Here is a 19,637-nt window from a genome sequence, read left to right on the forward strand (position 1 = left end):
AGTATTCTGGGATAGATGCTATCTGGCCCTTAATGCTTTACAAAATCTCCAATACCTCCTCCCTTTTTATCTCAACATGCCTTGGGAACATCAATGTCCTCCTTTCCACACTCACCATCCACCATATCCTTCTCCTTTGTGAATACTGATGCAAAGTACTCATTACAGCTCCTGGAAGCTTGAGTTTCAGAGTTGGAGTGGTGGCTGGAGACACTCTGGAGCATCTGCGAGTCAGAGAGTATTGTGGATAACATGTATAGAGAGGTGTTCACACGGCAAGCTCAGACTCCGCAGGCAGGAAGGGAATGGGTGACCACCAGACAGAGCAAGAAAGATAGGCAGGTAGTGCAGGAATCTCCTGTGGCCATTCCCTTGCAATGATGTGGAGATGCCGGCGTTGGACTGGGGTAAGCACAGTAAGAAGTCTCACAACACCAGGTTAAAGTCCAACAGGTTTCTTTGGTAGCACAAGCTTTCGGAGTGTCACTCCTTCTTCAAGTGAGTGATGAGTTGTGTTCACAAAAAACCCAGCTCTTCACTCACCTGAAGGAGCGACACTCCGAAAGCTTGTGCTACCAAATAAACCTGTTGGACTTTAACCTGGTGTTGTGAGACTTCTTACATTCCCCTGCAACACAGATATACCACTTTGGATACTGTTGAGGGGAATGACCTCTCTGGGGAAAGCAGAAGCAGCCAAACTCGTTGCACCACGGTTGGTTCTGCTGCAGGGGGAAGAGGTAAAAAGTGTGCCAGTGCAATAGTTACAGGGGATTCAATTGTAAGGGGAATAGACGAGACTCCAGGATGGTATGTTGCCTCCCTGGTGCTGGGGTCAAGGATGTCTCAGAGCGGCTGCAGGACATTCTGGGGGAGGAGGGCGAACAGCCAGTGGTCGTAGTACACGTTGGTACAAACGACATAGGTAAAAAAAGGGATGAGGTCCTAAAAGCAGAATACAGGGAGCTAGGAAGAAAGTTAAGAAATCGGATCTCAAAGGCAGTGATCTCAGGATTACCACCGGTGTCACATTCTAGTCAGGGTAGAAATGACAGGATATATCAGATAATTACAAAGATCAAAGAAAATTACAGCACAGGAACAGGCCCTTTGGCCCTCCAAGCCTGTACCGACCATGCTGCCCGATTGAACTAAAACCCCCTACTCTTCCGGGGACCATATCCCTCTACTCCCATCCTATTCATGTATTTGTCCAGACGCCCCTTAAAAGCCACTCTCGTATCTGCTTCCACTACTTCCCCCAGCAGCGAGTTCCAGGCACCCACCGCCCCCTGTGTAAAAAACTTGCCTCATACATCTTCTTTAAACCTTGCCCCTCGCACCTTAAACCTATGCCCCCTAGTAATTGACTCTTCCACCCTAGGAAAAAGATTCTGACTATCCACTCTGTCCATGCCTCTCATAGTCTTATACACTTCTATCAGGAAGTCTATTATGTGGCTGAAGAGATGGTGTCAGGGGGAGGGTTTCAGATTCCTGTGGCATTGGGACCAGTTCTGGGGGAGGTGGGACCTGTACAAATCGGATGGGTTACACCAGGGCAGGAGAGGAACTCATGTCCTAGGGGAACTGTTTACTGGAGCGGTTAGGGGGGGTTTAAACTAATGTGCCAGAGGACTGGGAACCTATGTAAGGAGTCAGAGAAGGAGGGAGCAAGGACAAAAACAAAAGGTAGAAAAGGGAATAAGAAAAGTGATAGACAGAGAAACCAAGGACAAAGTTCAAACAGGGCTGTAGAGAAAAATATTGGGAGCGAGACAAACAATGTTAAAAAGGCAAGTTTAAAGGCTCTGCGCCTTAATGTGCGGAGCATCTACAATAAAGTGGATGAACTAATCGTGCAGATAGATGTAAACGGGTACGATATAATTGGGATTACGCAGACATGGCTGCAAGGTGACCAGGGATAGGAATTGAATGTCCCAGGGTATTCAATATTTCGGAAGGACAGGCATAAAGGACAAGGTGGTGGAGTGTCATTGCTGGTTAAAGAGGAAATTAACACAATAGTGAGAAAGGATATTAGCTCTGACAATGTGGAGTCTGTATGGGTAAAGCTGAGAAATACCAAGGGGCAAAAAAATTAGTGGGTGTCATATATAGACCCCAAACTGCAGTGGTGATGTTGGGAATGGCGTTAAACACAAAATTAGAGATGCGTGTGATAAAGGAATATCAGTGATCATGGGTGATTTTAATCTGCACACAGATTGGGCAAATCAAATTAGCCACAATGCCGTAGAGGAGGAATTCCTGAAGTGTATACGGGATGGTTTTCTTGACCAATATGTGGAGAAACCAACTAGAGAGCAGGCCATCTTAGACTGAGCACTATGTAATGAGAAGAGAATCATTGCTAATCTAGCTGTGCGAGACCCCTTGAGGCTGAGCGACCATAACATGATAGAATTTTTTATCAAGATGGAGAGTGAAGTAGTTGATTCGGAGACGAGGGTGCTGAATCTTAATAAAGGAAACTATGAGGATATGAGGCGTGAGTTGGCCGTGATATACTGGGGAGAGTTAGTTAAAAGGATGAGGTGGATAGGCGATGGCAAATATTCAAGGAATGCAAGGAACAAAGAACAAAAGAACAAAGAAAATTACAGCACAGGAACAGTCCCTTCTGCCCTCCAAGTCTGCACCGACCATGCTGTCCAACTTAACTAAAACCCCCTACCCTTCCGGGGTCCATATCCCTCTATTTCAATCCTATTTGAGAGGGGTGATTGAAAAGCAGCAGTGCTGGTAAGAGATTAATTGGATTAATTGAATTGTTTATTTATTTAATTAGTCAGCTAGTGTGTGTATTTTTTTGGCCTTTACTTTAACAGCAGTTTTTCAAGTTTAAAGTGAAAACTAGAAGTGGGCAGCAAAGGAGTCTGGGAAGGGTTTTTATTTTAACTTTAAAAGTCAGTTACCTGGGTGGTTCCCCCTCAGTAGTAGTTTTTTTTTCTCTCGGGCCCCTAGCCCTATAAATTGGTGCAGAGGAGATACCCGATCCTCTACACTGGTAGAGGATCCCACCCTTCCATCCTCCTCTAACCTAATTATAAGTGTGGGGAAGTTTTTTGTTTTCTTTTTTTCTTGCTGGTAATGGCTTCAGGGATGGCAGTTCAGGCAGTATGCTGCATCTCCTGTGGGATGTATGTGGTGAGGAAATCCAGTAGTGTTTCAGGAGATTTTAGTTGTAAGAAGTGCATTAGATTGCAGCTTCTGGAGGAGCGTGTAAAGGAGCTGGAGGGGGAGGTAGAGGAACTCCGCATAATTCGGGAGGCGGAGGTGGAAGTTGATAGGAGTTATAGAGAAATAGTAACTCCTAGAAATGAGGCTTGGGTCAATGCCAGGAGGAGGGGTAAGAAGCAATCGGGAAGACAATCCCCTGGGGCGGTTCCCCTCCATAATAGGTTTTCGGTGCTGGAGGCTACAGTTGAGGAGGAATCAACTGAGCATAGAGAGCAGATCTCTGGGGGTGAGCCGAGTGAGAAAGCTCAGGTGGTTAGGGGCTGTAAAAGACTGGGCCTTGTGATTGGGGACTCCACAATTAAGGGGACAGATAGGAGGGTCGGAACTAAAGGTAGGGACTCAGGGTTGGTGTGTTGCCTACCAGGGGCTGGGGTCCGGGATGTGTCTGACAGGGTATTCAGGACTCTTAGGGGGGAGGGAGATAAACCACAAGTTATTGTACATGTGGGGACACACGACATAGGGAGGATAGGGGAAGGGGATATTAGGCAGGGATTTATGGAGTTGGGGTGGAAACTAAAGGCCAAGACTGACAGAGTGGTTATCTCTGGACTCTTGCCTGTACCACGGGATAGTTTAGAGAGGAATAGGGAGAGGGAAGGTTTGAATTCATGGCTGAGGGGATGGTGCAGGAGGGAGGGGTTCAGGTACTTAAGCAATTGGGGCTCGTACTGGGGAAGGTGTGACCTCTATGAGAAGGATGGTCTACACCTTAATCAGAAGGGGACCAATATCCTGGGGGGTAAATTTGCTAAGGCCATGCAGGGAGGTTTAAACTGATTCGGGGGGGGGGAGGGATCCTGAGTAGTGGGGCTGAAAGTGAGGGATGCATGGATGGGGACTGCAATGCACGGCATTGCAGAGGTGGGGTGGAGCAGGGTTTGAAATGTGTATACTTCAATGCCAGGAGTATTCGCAATAAAGTGGGTGAACTTGCAGCGTGGATCAGTACCTGGGACTTCGATGTTGTGGCTATTTCAGAGACATGGATAGAGCAGGGGCAGGAATGGATGCTGCAGGTCCCGGGGTTCAAATGTTTTAGTCGAAGTAGGGAAGGAGGTAGAAGAGGGGGAGGGGTAGCATTATTGGTCAGAGATTGTATCACAGTGTCAGAGAGGAGGTTTGATGAGGACTTATCTGTTGAGGTAGTATGGGCGGAGATTAGAAATAGGAGAGGAGAGGTCACCCTGTTGGGAGTCTTTTATAGACCTCCTAAAAGTTCTAGAGAGGTTGAGGAAAGGATTGCGGAGTCAATCCTGCTTAGGAGTGAAAGTAATAGGGCAATTGTTATGGGGGATTTTAACTTGACTAATATTGACTGGAATTGTTATAGCTCTAGCTCGTTAGAGGGGTCAGTTTTTGTTCAAAGCGTGCAGGAAGGTTTTTTGACTCAGTATGTAGACAGGCCAACTAGAGGTGAGGCTATATTGGATCTGGTGCTGGGAAATGAGCCAGACCAGGTGCTAGACTTGGAAGTTGGTGTGCATTTTGGTGATAGTGACCACAATTCGGTTACGTTCACCTTAGTGATGGAAAGGGATAGGCATGAACCTCGGGCCAGTGGTTTTAGCTGGGGGAAGGGTAATTATGAGGCTATTAGGAGAGAATTAGGAAACATAGGTTGGACTAGGAGATTACAGGGACTGGGAACGTCCGACATGTGGAGTTTTTTCAAGGAGCAGCTACTGCGAGTCTGTGATAGGTATGTCCCTGTCAGGCAAGGAGGAATTGGTAGGGCTAGGGAACCGTGGTGCACCAAAAAAGTTTCTTTGTTGGTTAAAAAGAAAAAGGAGGCTTATGTTCGGATGAGACGTGAGCACTCGGGTAGTGCACTAGAAAGCTTTAGATTGGCTAAGAGGGAGTTGAAGAGCGAGCTTAGAAGGGCTAAAAGGGGACATGAGAAGACTTTGGCGGATAGGGTTAAAGAGAATCCTAAGGCGTTCTATAGGTATGTCAAGAACAGAAGGTTGGTTAGGGCAAGTTTAGGGCCAGTTATAGATGGCAGAGGGAAGTTATGTGTGGAACCGGAGGAGATTGGTGAAGCATTGAACCAATATTTCTCTTCGGTGTTCACGCAAGGGGACATGAATATAGCTGAGGAGGACACTGGGTTGCAAGGGAGTAGAATAGACAGTATTACAGTTGATAAGGAGGATGTGCAGGATATTCTGGAGGGTCTGAAAATAGATAAATCCCCTGGTCCGGATGGGATTTATCCAAGGATTCTCTGGGAGGCAAGAGAAGTGATTGCAGAGCCTCTGGCTCTGATCTTCAGGTCGTCGTTGGCCTCTGGTATAGTACCAGAAGATTGGAGGTTAGCGAATGTTGTCCCATTGTTTAAGAAGGGGAACAGAGACTTCCCCGGGAATTATAGACCGGTGAGTCTCACTTCTGTTGTCGGCAAGATGTTGGAAAAAATTATAAGGGATAGGATTTATAGTTATTTGGAGAGTAATGAATTGATAGGTGATAGTCAGCATGGTTTTGTGGCAGGTAGGTCGTGCCTTACTAACCTTATTGAGTTTTTTGAGAAAGTGACCAAGGAGGTGGATGGGGGCAAGGCAGTGGAAGTGGTATATATGGATTTTAGTAAGGCGTTTGATAAGGTTCACCATGGTAGGCTTCTGCAGAAAATGCAGATGTATGGGATTGGGGGTGATCTAGGAAATTGGATCAGGAATTGGCTAGCGGATAGGAAACAGAGGGTGGTGGTTGATAGTAAATATTCATCATGGAGTGCGGTTACAAGTGGTGTACCTCAGGGATCTGTTTTGGGGCCACTGCTGTTTGTAATATTTATTAATGATCTGGATGAGGGTATAGTTGGGTGGATTAGCAAATTTGCTGATGACACCAAAGTCGGTGGTGTGGTAGACAGTGAGGAAGGGTGTCGTAGTTTGCAGGAAGACTTAGACAGGTTGCAAAGTTGGGCCGAGAGGTGGCGGATGGAGTTTAATGCGGAGAAGTGTGAGGTAATTCACTTTGGTAGGAATAACAGATGTGTTGAGTATAGGGCTAACGGGAGGACTTTGAATAGTGTGGAGGAGCAGAGGGATCTAGGTGTATGTGTGCATAGATCCCTGAAAGTTGGGAATCAAGTAGATAAGGTTGTTAAGAAGGCATATGGTGTCTTGGCGTTTATTGGTAGGGGGATTGAATTTAGGAGTCGTAGCGTTATGTTGCAACTGTACACAACTCTGGTGCGGCCGCACTTGGAGTACTGTGTGCAGTTCTGGTCCCCACATTACAGGAAGGATGTGGAGGCTTTGGAGAGGGTGCAGAGGAGGTTTACCAGGATGTTGCCTGGTATGGAGGGGAGATCCTATGAGGAGAGGCTGAGGGATTTGGGATTGTTTTCGCTGGAAAGGCGGCGGCTAAGAGGGGATCTTATTGAAACATATAAGATGATTAGAGGTTTAGATAGGGTGGATAGTGATAGCCTTTTTCCTCTGATGGAGAAATCCAGCACGAGGGGGCATGGCTTTAAATTGAGGGGGGGTAGTTATAGAACCGATGTCAGGGGTAGGTTCTTTACCCAGAGGGTGGTGAGGGATTGGAATGCCCTGCCAGCATCAGTAGTAAATGCGCCTAGTTTGGGGGCGTTTAAGAGATCCGTAGATAGGTTCATGGACGAAAAGAAATTGGTTTAGGTTGGAGGGTCACAGTTTTTTTTTAACTGGTCGGTGCAACATCGTGGGCCGAAGGGCCTGTTCTGCGCTGTAATGTTCTATGTTCTATGTTCTATGTTCTATTTATGTATTTGTCAAGACGCCCCTTAAAAGTCACTACCTTCCACTACCTTCCCCGGCAATGAGTTCCAGGCACCCACTACTCTCTGTGTAAAAAATCTGCCTCATACATCTCCTTTAAATCTGCCCCTTGCACCTTAAACCTGTGCCTCCTAGTAATTGACTCTTCCACCCTGGGCTTCTGACTAACCACTCTGTCCATGCCTCTCATAATCTTGTAGACTTCTATCAGGTCTCCCCTCAACCTCGTTCCAGTGAGAACAAACCAATTTTCTCCAACCTCTCCTCATGGCTAATGTCCTCCATGATGTGGAGATGCCGGCGTTGGACTGAGGTAAACACAGTAAGAAGTTTAACAACACCAGGTTAAAGTCCAACAGGTTTATTTGGTAGCAAAAGCCACACAAGCTTTCGAGGCTCTAAGCCCCTTCTTCAGGTGAGTTCCCACTCACCTGAAGAAGGGGCTTAGAGCCTCGAAAGCTTGTGTGGCTTTTGCTACCAAATAAACCTGTTGGACTTTAACCTGGTGTTGTTAAACTTCTTACAATGTCCTCCATACCAGGCAACATCCTGGTAAATCTTTTCTGTACTCTCTCCAAAGCCTCCATATCCTTCTGGTAGTGTGGCGACCAGAATTGAACACTATATTCCAAGTGCATCCTAACTAGGGTTCTATAAAGCTGCAACATGACTTCCCAATTTTTAAACATCAGCCCCGGCTGATGAAGGCAAGCATGCCGTATGCCTTCTTGACTACCTTCTCCACCTGCACTGCCACTTTCAGTGACCTGTGTACCTGTACACCAGATCCCTTTGCCTATCAATGTAATAGGCAAGTTCTGCCATTTACTGTATATTTCCTATCTGTATTAGACCTTCCAAAATGCATTACCTCACATTTGTCCGGATTAAACTCCATCTGCCATCTCTCCGCCCAAGTCTCCAACTGATCTATATCCTGCTGTATCCTCTGATGGTCCTCATCGTTATCCGCAAATTCACCAACCTTTGTGACGTCCGCAAACCTGCTAATCAAATCAGTTATATTTTCCTTCAAATCATTTATATATATTACAAACAGCAAAGGTCCCAGCACTGATCCCTGAGGAATGCCACTTGTCACAGCCCTCCATTCAGAAATGTACCCTCTGTCGTCTTTGACTGAGCCATTTTTGTATCCACCTTGCTAGCTCACCTCTGATCCCATGCGACTTCACTTTCTGCACCAGTCTGCCATGAGGGACCTTGTCAAAGGCCTTACTGAAGTCCATGTAGACAACATCCACTGCCCTATCCTCATCAATCATCTTCGTCACTTCCACAAAAAACTCGATCAAGTTAGTGAGACACGACCTCCCCTTCACAAAACCATGTTGCCTCTCACTAATACGTCCACTTATTTCCAAGTGAGAACTGCAGCAACTGTTTATTCCTGTCTGGCACAAAAGCAAAATGGGTAAGAGGGCCAATCAATGGCTTACAAAGGAAATTAGAGAGAGTATCCGATCTAAGGAACAAGCATATAAATTGACCAAGAAAAATAATAGGTCTGACAATTGGGAGCAGTTTAGAATTCAGCAAAGGAGGACTAAAGGATTGATTAAGAAGTGGAAAATACAATACAAAAGTCAGCTTGCAGGGAACATAAAGAGGTTGGTGAAGATAAATGTAGGTCCCTTACAGACAGAAATGGGGGAATGTATAATAGGGAATAAAGAAATGGCCGAGCAACTGAATACATACTTTGGTTCTGTCTTCACAAAAGACGACACAAATCAAATGCCAGAAATGTTGGAGAATGCAAGATTTAGTGAGAGGGAAGAACTGAGGGAGATGAATATTAGTAGAGAAATGGTACTGGGAAAATTGATGGGATTGAAGGCGGATTTTCAGGGCCTGAAAATCTACATCCCAGAGGACATAAGGAAATGGCTCTTGAAATAGTGGATGCACTGGTGGTCATCTTCCAGGATTTTATAGACTCTAGAACAGTCCCTGCAGATTGGAGGGTAGCTAATGTCACTCCAATATTCAAAAAGGGAGGTAGAGAGAAAGCAGGGAATTATAAACCAGTAAGCTTAACATCGGTAATGGGGACAATTCTCAAATCTATTATCAAGGACTTTATAGCAGAGCATTTCGAAAGCAGTGGCAGGATCAGACAGAGTCAGCATGGATTAATGAAGGGGAAATCATGCTTGACAAATCTGTTAGAATTCTTTGAAGATGTAACTAGTAGAGTTGACAAGAGGGAGCCAGTCAATGTGGTATATTTGGACTTTCAGAAAGCGTTTGCAAAGTCTCACACAAGAGATTATCGTGCAAGATTAAAGCGTGTGGGATTGGGGGAAGTGTATTGAGATGGATAGAGAACTGGTTGACAGAGAGGAAACAAAAAGTAGGAATTAATGGGTGCTTTTCAAATTGGCAGGCAGTAACTATTGGGGTGCCACAGGAATCGGTGCTGGGACCCCAATTATTCACAATATAAATTATTTGGATGAGGGAACAAAATGTAACATCCCAAAGTTTGCAGATGATATCAAGTTGGGTGAGAGAGTGAACTGTGACGAGGATGCAGAGATCCTTCAGAATGATCTGGACAGATTGGGTGAGTTGGCAAATCAATGGCAGATGCAGTATAATTTGGATAAATGTGAGGTTATTCACTTTGGAAGCAAAAACAAGAAGACAGATTACTACCTGAATGGCTGTAAATTGGGAGGGGGAATGTGCAGTGGGACCTGGGTGTCCTTGTGCACCAGTCACTGAAGGTAAGCATGCAGGTGCAGCAGGCGGTAAAGAAGGCAAATGGTATGTTGGCCTTCATTGCGAGAGGTTTTGAGTACAGGAGCAGGGATGTGTTGTTGCAATTATACAGAGCCTTGGTGAGGCCACACCGAGAGTAGTATGTGCAGTTTTGATCTCCTTTTCTGAGGAAGGATGTTCTTGCTCTCGAGGGAGTGCAGTGAAGGTTTACCAGGCTGATTCCGGGGATGGCAGGACTGATGTATGAGGAGAGATTGACTAGGTTAGGATTGTTTTCGCTGGGTTCAGACGAATGAGGGGGATCTCATAGAGACTTATAAAATTCTAACAGGTCTAGACAGGACAGGTGCATGGAAGATGTTTCTGATGGTGGGGGGTGTCCAGAACCAGGGGTCACAATCTGAGGATTCAGGGTAGACCATTTAGGACGAGGGGTGAGAAGACATTTCTTCACCCAAAGAGTGGTGAGCCTGTGGAATTCATTACCACAGGAAGTAGTTGATGCAAAATATTGAATGTATTCAAGAGGCGGCTCGATATAACGCTTGGGGCAAATGGGATCAAAGGTTATGGGAAAAAAGCAGGATTAGGCTATGGAGTTGGATGATCAGCCATGATCATAACGAATGGTGGAGCAGGCTCGAAGGACCAAATGGCCTCCTCCTGCTCCTATCTTCCATGTTTCTGTGTTACGGACCTCACCCACATCAATTGGCATTTGCAGAAAGAGTTCCAAAATTAGACTAAGCTAAGTGTTTCCTTATTTCACTGCTGAAGCACTGGGCTCGAATACATATCCAGCTTTTAAAGGAGATGATAGCACTAACATTATGGGCTGGGATGGCACAGTTACAGTGAGCTGCCTGACCAGTGTATTCAAAACTGACCCAAAGGGAATAAGAGCATGTGCCTCCCATTCGGAGGAGTGATACCACAGAAACATTTACAGGGGCTAATGGTGGTGCCAGGGTGTTACTTTGAAGAGACTGGCAAGTCTTACTTTATAGGGAGCCAGTTGACGAAGGAGAGAACTGGAGCCAATCTTTACACACTTTCAAAAGCATTTATTTACAGAGTTACACATTACAAGCATAAACCTCCGAACTCAACAACCCCAGTTTGAATCTGTGTCGATTAATAAGGGTGTAAGTGAATCCCCTTATAATGTCCCTCATCCACCTCCAACCAAACATAATTAATAAACAATTATCATTGGGTGGTGTGATAACTTCACAGAGGTGAAAGTCCCATCACCAAGTTACTTTATTTACACCGTACATCTGTACACAGCAAGCTCTCCAGTTGCTTCCTGCTGAATGCAGCCTGAGAGTCTGACACACCTGCTTTAAATAGTGAGCATGAGGCTCCCTGATTTAACCATCAATTAGGACTCCTCAGATAGTTCATACTCCAGCAAGCCAACCTCATTAGCTTGGCTGAAGTCATCACACTCGGGCCCACCCAGGAAATGAAAGGTTGGCCCTGGAACAGCACCGGTGAAACTTCCCGTGAAAAAAAAAGAACGGGAACCTGTTCACAACAATGTCAGCAGCCTATCAGGATGCAGCTGCAATCCTGCATTGCAACATTGGAAAGATTGACTGGACAGTCACTCTGATGGAGTTTCTCAGTGAATGAGGGGTTCCAGTTGGTTTGGGGAATGAATCACACAGCAACAATGTTGTTTCAGGAGTAGCTCAGTAGATGCAGCAAGTCCCCAGGAGTGCTACTTTGATTGACATGAGTTGATAGCAATGTGCGGACTCTCTGATCATTAACCCTGACATGTGTGTTCTTCACTGCTAACAGACTTTTCTTCTTCTTACAGAATAAAGTGGTGGTTGTGGACGGGGTTAAAGTCAAGTTACAGGTCAGTGCTTGGTGACAACAACGAAAGTCACTGGACACAGTTTCATACAGAAAATCGAAGAGCTGAGGGATTTTCAGCAGGTGCCTGCAGGAATCCTTTGCAAACCTCTTCTCAATCAGAAAAACTAAATATGCAGAAAATTAAAATGAAACAATACAGCTCAATCTCTCAGGAAGACAAAGGAACACTATAAAAACCTCCTGTAAATATTGGCACACTCCCATAGATCCCTGTGATCACTGACACACTCCAATAGATCCCTGTGATCACTGACACACTCCAATAGATCCCTGTAATCACTGACACACTCCCACAGATCCCTGGAATCACTGACACACTCCCACAGATCCCTGGAATCACTGACACACTCGCATAGATCCCTGTAATCACTGCCACAGTCCCATAGCTCCCTGTAATCACTGACATATGCCCATAGATCCCTGTAATCACTGACACACTCCCATAGATCCCTGTAATCACTGCAAGACTCCCATAGATATCTGTAATCACTGACACATTCCAGTAGATCCCAGCAATCACTGACACACACCTGTGGGTCTTTGTAATCACTGCCACAGTCCCATAGATCCCTGTAATCACTGACACACTCCCATAGATCCCTGTAATCACTGACATATGCCCACAGATCCCTGTAATCACTGACACACTCCCATAGATCCCTGTAATCACTGCCACAGTCCCATAGATCCCTGTAATCACTGACATATGCCCATAGATCCCTGTAATCACTGACACACTCCCATAGATCCCTGTAATCACTGCAAGACTCCCATAGATATCTGTAATCACTGACACATTCCAGTAGATCCCAGCAATCACTGACACACACCTGTGGGTCTTTGTAATCACTGCCACAGTCCCATAGATCCCTGTAATCACTGACACACTCCCATAGATCCCTGTAATCACTGACATATGCCCACAGATCCCTGTAATCACTGACACACTCCCATAGATCCCTGTGATCACTGACACACTCCAATAGATCCCTGTAATCACTGACATATGCCCATAGATCCCTGTAATCACTGACACACTCCCATAGATCCCTGTAATCACTGCAAGACTCCCATAGATATCTGTAATCACTGACACATTCCAGTAGATCCCAGCAGTCACTGACACACACCTGTGGGTCTTTGTAATCACTGCCACAGTCCCATAGATCCCTGTAATCACTGACACACTCCCATAGATCCCTGTAATCACTGACATATGCCCACAGATCCCTGTAATCACTGACACACTCCCATAGATCCCTGTGATCACTGACACACTCCAATAGATCCCTGTAATCACTGACATATGCCCATAGATCCCTGTAATCACTGACACACTCCCATAGATCCCTGTAATCACTGCAAGACTCCCATAGATATCTGTAATCACTGACACATTCCAGTAGATCCCAGCAATCACTGACACACACCTGTGGGTCTTTGTAATCACTGCCACAGTCCCATAGATCCCTGTAATCACTGACACACTCCCATAGATCCCTGTAATCACTGACATATACCCACAGATCCCTGTAATCACTGACACACTCCCATAGATCCCTGTGATCACTGACACACTCCAATAGATCCCTGTAATCACTGACACACTCCCACAGATCCCTGGAATCACTGACACACTCCCATAGATCCCTGTAATCATTGCCACAGTCCCATAGATCCCTGTAATCACTGACATACTCCCATAGATCCCTGTAATCACTGACACACTCCCATAGATCCCTGTAATCACTGCAAGACTCCCATAGATATCTGTAATCACTGACACATTCCAGTAGATCCCAGCAATCACTGACACACACCTGTGGGTCTTTGTAATCACTGATTCACTCCAGTAGATCCCTGTAATCACTGACACACTCCCATAGATCACTGTAATCACTGACAAACTCCCATAGATCACTGTAATCATTAGCTCACTCCCATAGATCCCTATAATCACTGACCCACTCCCATAGATCCCTGTAATCACTGACACACTCCCATAGATCCCTGTAGTCATTGGTTCAATCCAATAGATCCCTGTAATCACTGACATACTCCCATAGATCCCTGTGATCACTGACAGGCTACTGTAGATCCCTGTAATCATTGGCGCACTCCAGTATATCCCTGTAATCACTGGCAAACTACCGTAGATCCCTGTAATCACTGATACACTACCATGGATCTCTTTGATCACTGACACACTCCCATAGATCCCTTTAATAACTGACACAGTCCCATAGATCCCTGTAATCACTGACACACTCCCATAGATCCCTGTAATCACTGATACACCACCATGGATCTCTCCGATCACTGACACAGTCCCATAGATCCCTGTAATCACTGACACACTCCCATAGATCCCTGTAATCACAGCACAGTCCCATAGATCCTGGTAATCACTGACACACTCCCATAGATCCCTGTAACCACTGACACAGTCCCATAGATCCCTGTAATCACTGACAGACTCCCATAGATCCCTGTAATCACTGACACAGTCCCATAGATCCCTGTAATCACTGACAGACTCCCATAGATCCCTGTAATCACTGACACACTCCCAAAGATCTCTGTAATCACTGACACACTCCAATAGATGTCTGTAATCATTGACACACTCCTAGACATCCCTGTAGTCATTGGCTCATTCCAGTAGATCCCTGTAATCACTGACCTACTGACATTGATCCCTGTGATCACTGACACACTCCCATCGATCCGTCCGATCACTGACAAACTCTCATAGATCCCTGTAATCACTGACACACTACCATGGATCTCTCTGATCACTGACACACTCCCAGAGATCCCTGTAATCACTGACACACTCCTGTAGACCCCTGTAGTCACTGACACACTCCATTAGATCCCTGTAATCACTGACACACTCCTGTAGATGCCTGTAATCACTGAAACACTCCCATAGATCCATGTGATTGCTGACACACTCCTGTGGATCCCTGTAATCACTGATACACCCAGTGGATCTCTGTAATCACTCACGCACTCCCATAGATCCCTATGATCACTGACAATTGCGTCCCTCTTTATAAATTGGTGACACATTGCTGGGAGATTTGTGAGCTCAGTATTGAGGTGTGTGTTTAATCATTCAGGGGCAGTATTTGGAGATTAAAGTGTGTCAGCAGCTGGACCAGCCATTATTACAGCTCAGTTGCAGCTCTCGGGGAGATTGTGTCGCCAGAATCAGGGACATTGTATTTTCCCTTCATTAGTGAAGGTGACAGAGCAGGATCGTGTTTTGTCAGGCAGACCGGAACTGCTGACCAGAATGTTGCCATTTCTCAGAGCTGATGCTTTCAAACAGCCCAGGATGAAATTCCTGGGCTCTGGGATGTTACTGTGTCTATCGGTGGGCCCAGACACAGGGACATCACTACAGGGACCATTCTCTCTTTCTTTATTGATGGGATGTGAGCATCACTGGCATGGCCAGCATTTATTGCCCTCGAGCAGTTGTGTGTGAGATGTGTTTGTCAGAGGTGTTTGAGAGGGTCATTTATCAGTGAAAGAACAAAGAACAGTACAGCGCAGGAACAGGCCCTTCGGCCCTCCAGATCTGCGCCGATCACCTTGTCCTTCCTTGACCAACTGCCTGTATCCCTCCATACCCCGCCTGTTCATGTGTCTATCCAGATAAGTCTTAAATGTGACTAACGTATCTGCCTCAACCACTTCACTTGGCAGTGCATTCCAGGCCTCCACCACTCTCTGTGTAAAAAACTTCCCCTGCACATCTCCACTGAACCTTTCCCCCCTTACCTTGAGCTTGTGCCCCCTTTTAATTGTCATTTCTGGCCTGGAAAAAAACTTCCAATTGTTCACCCTATCTATACCCCTCATAATTTTACAAACATCTATCAGGTCACCCCTGAGCCTCTTTTTTCCAGGGAGAACAATCCCAGTTTATTCAATCTCTCCTCATAGCTAATACCCTCCACACCAGGCAATATCCTGGTAAACCTTTTCTGCACTCTCCCTCCAAACCCACCACATTCTTCTGGTAGTGTGGTGACCAGAATTGGACTCAATATTCCAAATATGGCCTAACCAATGTTTTATACAACTGTAACATAATTTTCCACCTTTTATACTGGATCTCCCGGCTGATGAAGGCAAGCATGCCATATACTTTCTTCACTACCTTTTCCACCTGTGCTGCCACTTTTAAGGATCTGTGGACCTGCACTCCCAGCTCTCTCTGTGTATCTATACTCCTGATGGTTCTGCCATTTATTTTATAGCTCCCACCTGAATTGGATCTACCAAAATGCAGCACCTTGCATTTGTCCGGATTAAATTCCATCTGCCATTTCTCCGCCCAATTTTCCAGCCTATCTATATCCTGCTGTATTCTCTGACAATCTTCATCACTAAGCGCCAAGTCCAGCAATCTTCGTATCATCCGCAAACTTGCTAATCAGACCAGCTACGTTTTCTTCCAAGTCATTTATATATATTACAAACAGCAGAGATTCCAGCACTGATCCCTGCGGAACACCACTAGTTACAGACCTCCATTTAGAAAAACACCCTTCCACTGCTACCCTCTCTCTTTTGTGGCCAAACTAGTTCTGAATCCATCTAGCTAGTTCACTCTTGATCCTGTGTGATTTAACCTTTTGCACCAGCCTACCATGAGGGACCTTGTCATAGGCCTTACTAAAGTCCATGTAGACAACATCCACAGCCCCTCCCTCATCAATCATCTTCGTCACTTCCTCAAAAAACTCAATCAAGTTAGTGAGACATGACCTCCCTCATTCAAAGCCATGCTGTCTGTCACTAATAAGACCGTTCAGTTCTAAAGTGTATAGATCCGATCTCTAAGAATCTTCTCCAACAATTTCATTATCACTGATGTCAAGCTCACTGGCCTATAATTCTCCGAGTTATCCTTGCTACCCTTCTTAAATAATAGGACAATATAGACGTAGTGAATTTGGAATTCTAGAAGTCATTTGATGACATTTCACAGCAAAGGTGCATATGGTATAGGGGGTAAGATATTAGCATGGATAAGTGCTTGGTTAGCCAACAGGAAACAGAGAGTAGGGATAATTGGGTCTTTTTCAGGTTGGCAAACTGTAACAAGTAGAGTGCCACAGAAATCAGTGCTGGGGCCACAACTGTTTACAATCTACATAGAGGAAGGAACCAAATTTATGTTTGGTAACTAAATTTGCTGATGACGCCAAGATAGCTCGGTAGGACAGTAAGTTGTCATGAGGAGGTAGAGGGTCTGCAAAGCAATAAAGGCAGGTTCAGTGAGAGGGCAATGATTAGACAGGAGTTTCATGTGAGAAAATGTGAACTTGTCCACTTTGGCAGGAAGAATAGAAAAACAGCATATTATTTGAACCATAGAATCATAGAATCCCTACAGTACAGAAAGAGGCCATTCGGCCCATCGAGTCTGCACCGACCACAATCCTACCCAGGCCCTACCCCCATATCCCTATATGGAGGGAATGGAGGGAGATTGCAGAACTCAAAGGTGCAGAGGGACCTGAGTGTCCTGGTACATGAATCACAAAACGTTTGTATGGAGGTACAGCAAATGATCAGAGAAATGGAATGTTGACATTTATTGCAAAGGGAATGAAATATAAAAGTGGGAAGTTTTACTGCAGCTGTAGGTGAGATCACATCTGGAATACTGGTGCAGTTTTGGTCTCATTATTTGAAAAAATATATAATTATGTGAGAAAGTTTAGAGGAGATTCACTCGATTGATCCCTGGATGAGGGGCTTATCTAATGAAGAGAAGTTGAACAGGTTGAGCCGATACTCATTGGAGTTGAGAAGAATGAGAGGTGATCTTATTGAATGCAAGATCCTGAAGGGATTTGAGAGGGTGGATACTGGGAGGATGTTTCTATTTGTGGAGAAGCAGGAGACACAGTTTGGAATAAGAGGGCTGCCATTTAAGATGGAGATAGGAAAAAATGTATTTCTCTCAATAAGTCTTTAGTCCGTGGAGTTCTCTTCCTCAGGAAGCAGTGGAGGATGGGTCATTCCATTTATTCAAGGAAGAGTTAGACAGACTCTTGATGATGGTGGTGGGAGCAGATATGATAGCGGCATTTAAGGAGCGTCTAGACGAATACATGAATAGGATGGGAATGGAAGGATACAGACTCCGTAAGTACATCCGGTTTTAGGCAGGCATCATGATTGGCACAGGCTTGGAGGGCTGAAAGGCCTGTTCCTGTGTTGTACTGATCTTTGCTCTTTGTTCTTTGATAGACAGGGAGGGGGTCAAGGGTTAAGGAGGGCAGAGGACAAAGTGGAGTTGAGACCATGACCATATCAGCAATTACCCGATTGAAGGGGGAGCAGACTCAAAGGGCTGAATGGCCAATCCTGCTCCTTAGTCTTATGTTGCTATCATTAATCCAGTAACAGAACAACTATGCTACCATGCCCCTCTGCCTGTCCTTAACTTTCCCCTTCCTTGCCTCTGACACACTCCCCAAAGACATTGTAAATGCTGACACATTCTCCAGGACTCCCTGTAAATATGGATAGATATGGGGGAGAACCTATTGACACTTGTACACACCTGGGGAGAGGGCCCACACAATGATCAGGAGCAGGGGCTGCTTGATTCACCCCACCCCCTTCCCAAACTCAAGCATACTACAGTGCCACCAGCACTAGGCCAGCTGAACTTGGCAGCCTAAGACCAAGTGAGGATTGAAGTGGGGTCTGTCTTCACTCAGTCCTACACCAAGCATGACACTGAGTTCTTGAGGAGTCCCTTGCCCTCTGCTTTCTTACTCAGATGTCACAGCCATCAAATGACTCAAAAACGAAAGGGCCTCCAGTGGAACCCAAACAAAAGAATATACAAATTAGCAGCAGGAGTAGGCCATTTGGCCCCTCAAGGCTGCTCCACCATCCTATAAGATCATGATCCATTGATTGGCCTCAACTCCACCCTTTGACTCCCTTGTCAATCAAGAATCTATCCAACTCCACCTTAAAAATATTCAATGACTCAGCCTGCACTACTGTCTGCAGAAGAAAATCCCACAGACTCACCACCCTCTTGAGAGTAGGATTTCTTCTCTCTGTCTTAAATGGGTGACTGCTTGTGTTGAACTGTGTTTCCTAGGTCCAGTCACTCCCACAGGGGGAATCATTCTCTCAGCATCTGCCTGTCACATTCCCTCAGGGTCTTATATGTTTTAATATCTCTCATTCTTCTAAACTCCAATCACTATAAAGAAAGAACAAAGAACAGTAAAGCACAGGAACAGGCCCTTCGGTGCTCCAAGCCTGCGCCAATCATGTTGCCGGCCTAAACTAAAACCGTATGCACTTATGGAGTCCATATCCTTCCATTCCCATCCTATTCATGTATTCGTTTAGTTGCCTCTTAATTACCGCTATCGTACCTGCTCCACCACCTCCCCAGGCAGCGCTTTACAGACATTCACCACCCTCTGTGTAAAAAACTTGCCTCGCACATCTCCTCTAAACTTTTCCCCATGCACCTTAAATCTATGTCCCCTAGTACTTGACTTTTCTACCCGAGGAAAGAGCATCTGACTCTCCACTCTGTCCATGCCACTCACAATCTTGTAAACCTCTATCAGGTCACCCCTCAACCTCCATCGTTCCAGTGAGAACAAACCGAGTTTATCCAACCTCTCCTCAAAGCTAATACCCTCCAGAGCAGGCAACATTCTGGTAAACCTCTTCTGTACCCTCTCCAGAGCATCCACAATCTTCTGGTAGTGTGGCGACCAGAATTGTACACAATATTCTAAATGAGGCCTAACTAAGGTTCTGTCCAGCTGCAGCATGACCTGCCAGTTTTTCTACTCAATGCCCTGACCGATGAAGGCAAGCGTGCCGTATGCTTTCTTGACTACTTATCCACCTGCGTTGCCACTTTCAGAGATCGGTGGACACGATCTCTCT

The 19,637-nt window shown here is 45.5% G+C and overlaps 1 protein-coding gene across 3 annotated transcripts in view; it reads left to right on the top strand.

Moving 5' to 3' along the window:
• The window catches only part of LOC144501473 (ras-related protein Rab-37), a 359,260-nt gene that overhangs the window by 283,045 nt on the left and 56,578 nt on the right, over window positions 1-19,637 (top strand). For all 3 annotated transcript variants that reach the window (XM_078225254.1, XM_078225255.1, XM_078225256.1), the window contains one exon: window positions 11,614-11,655. In XM_078225254.1, the coding sequence (XP_078081380.1) occupies window positions 11,614-11,655 (42 nt within the window). The remainder of the gene's footprint in view (window positions 1-11,613; window positions 11,656-19,637) is intronic.

The sequence above is a fragment of the Mustelus asterias genome, chromosome 12, assembly GCF_964213995.1.
Source record: "Mustelus asterias chromosome 12, sMusAst1.hap1.1, whole genome shotgun sequence".
NCBI lineage: Eukaryota > Metazoa > Chordata > Chondrichthyes > Carcharhiniformes > Triakidae > Mustelus > Mustelus asterias.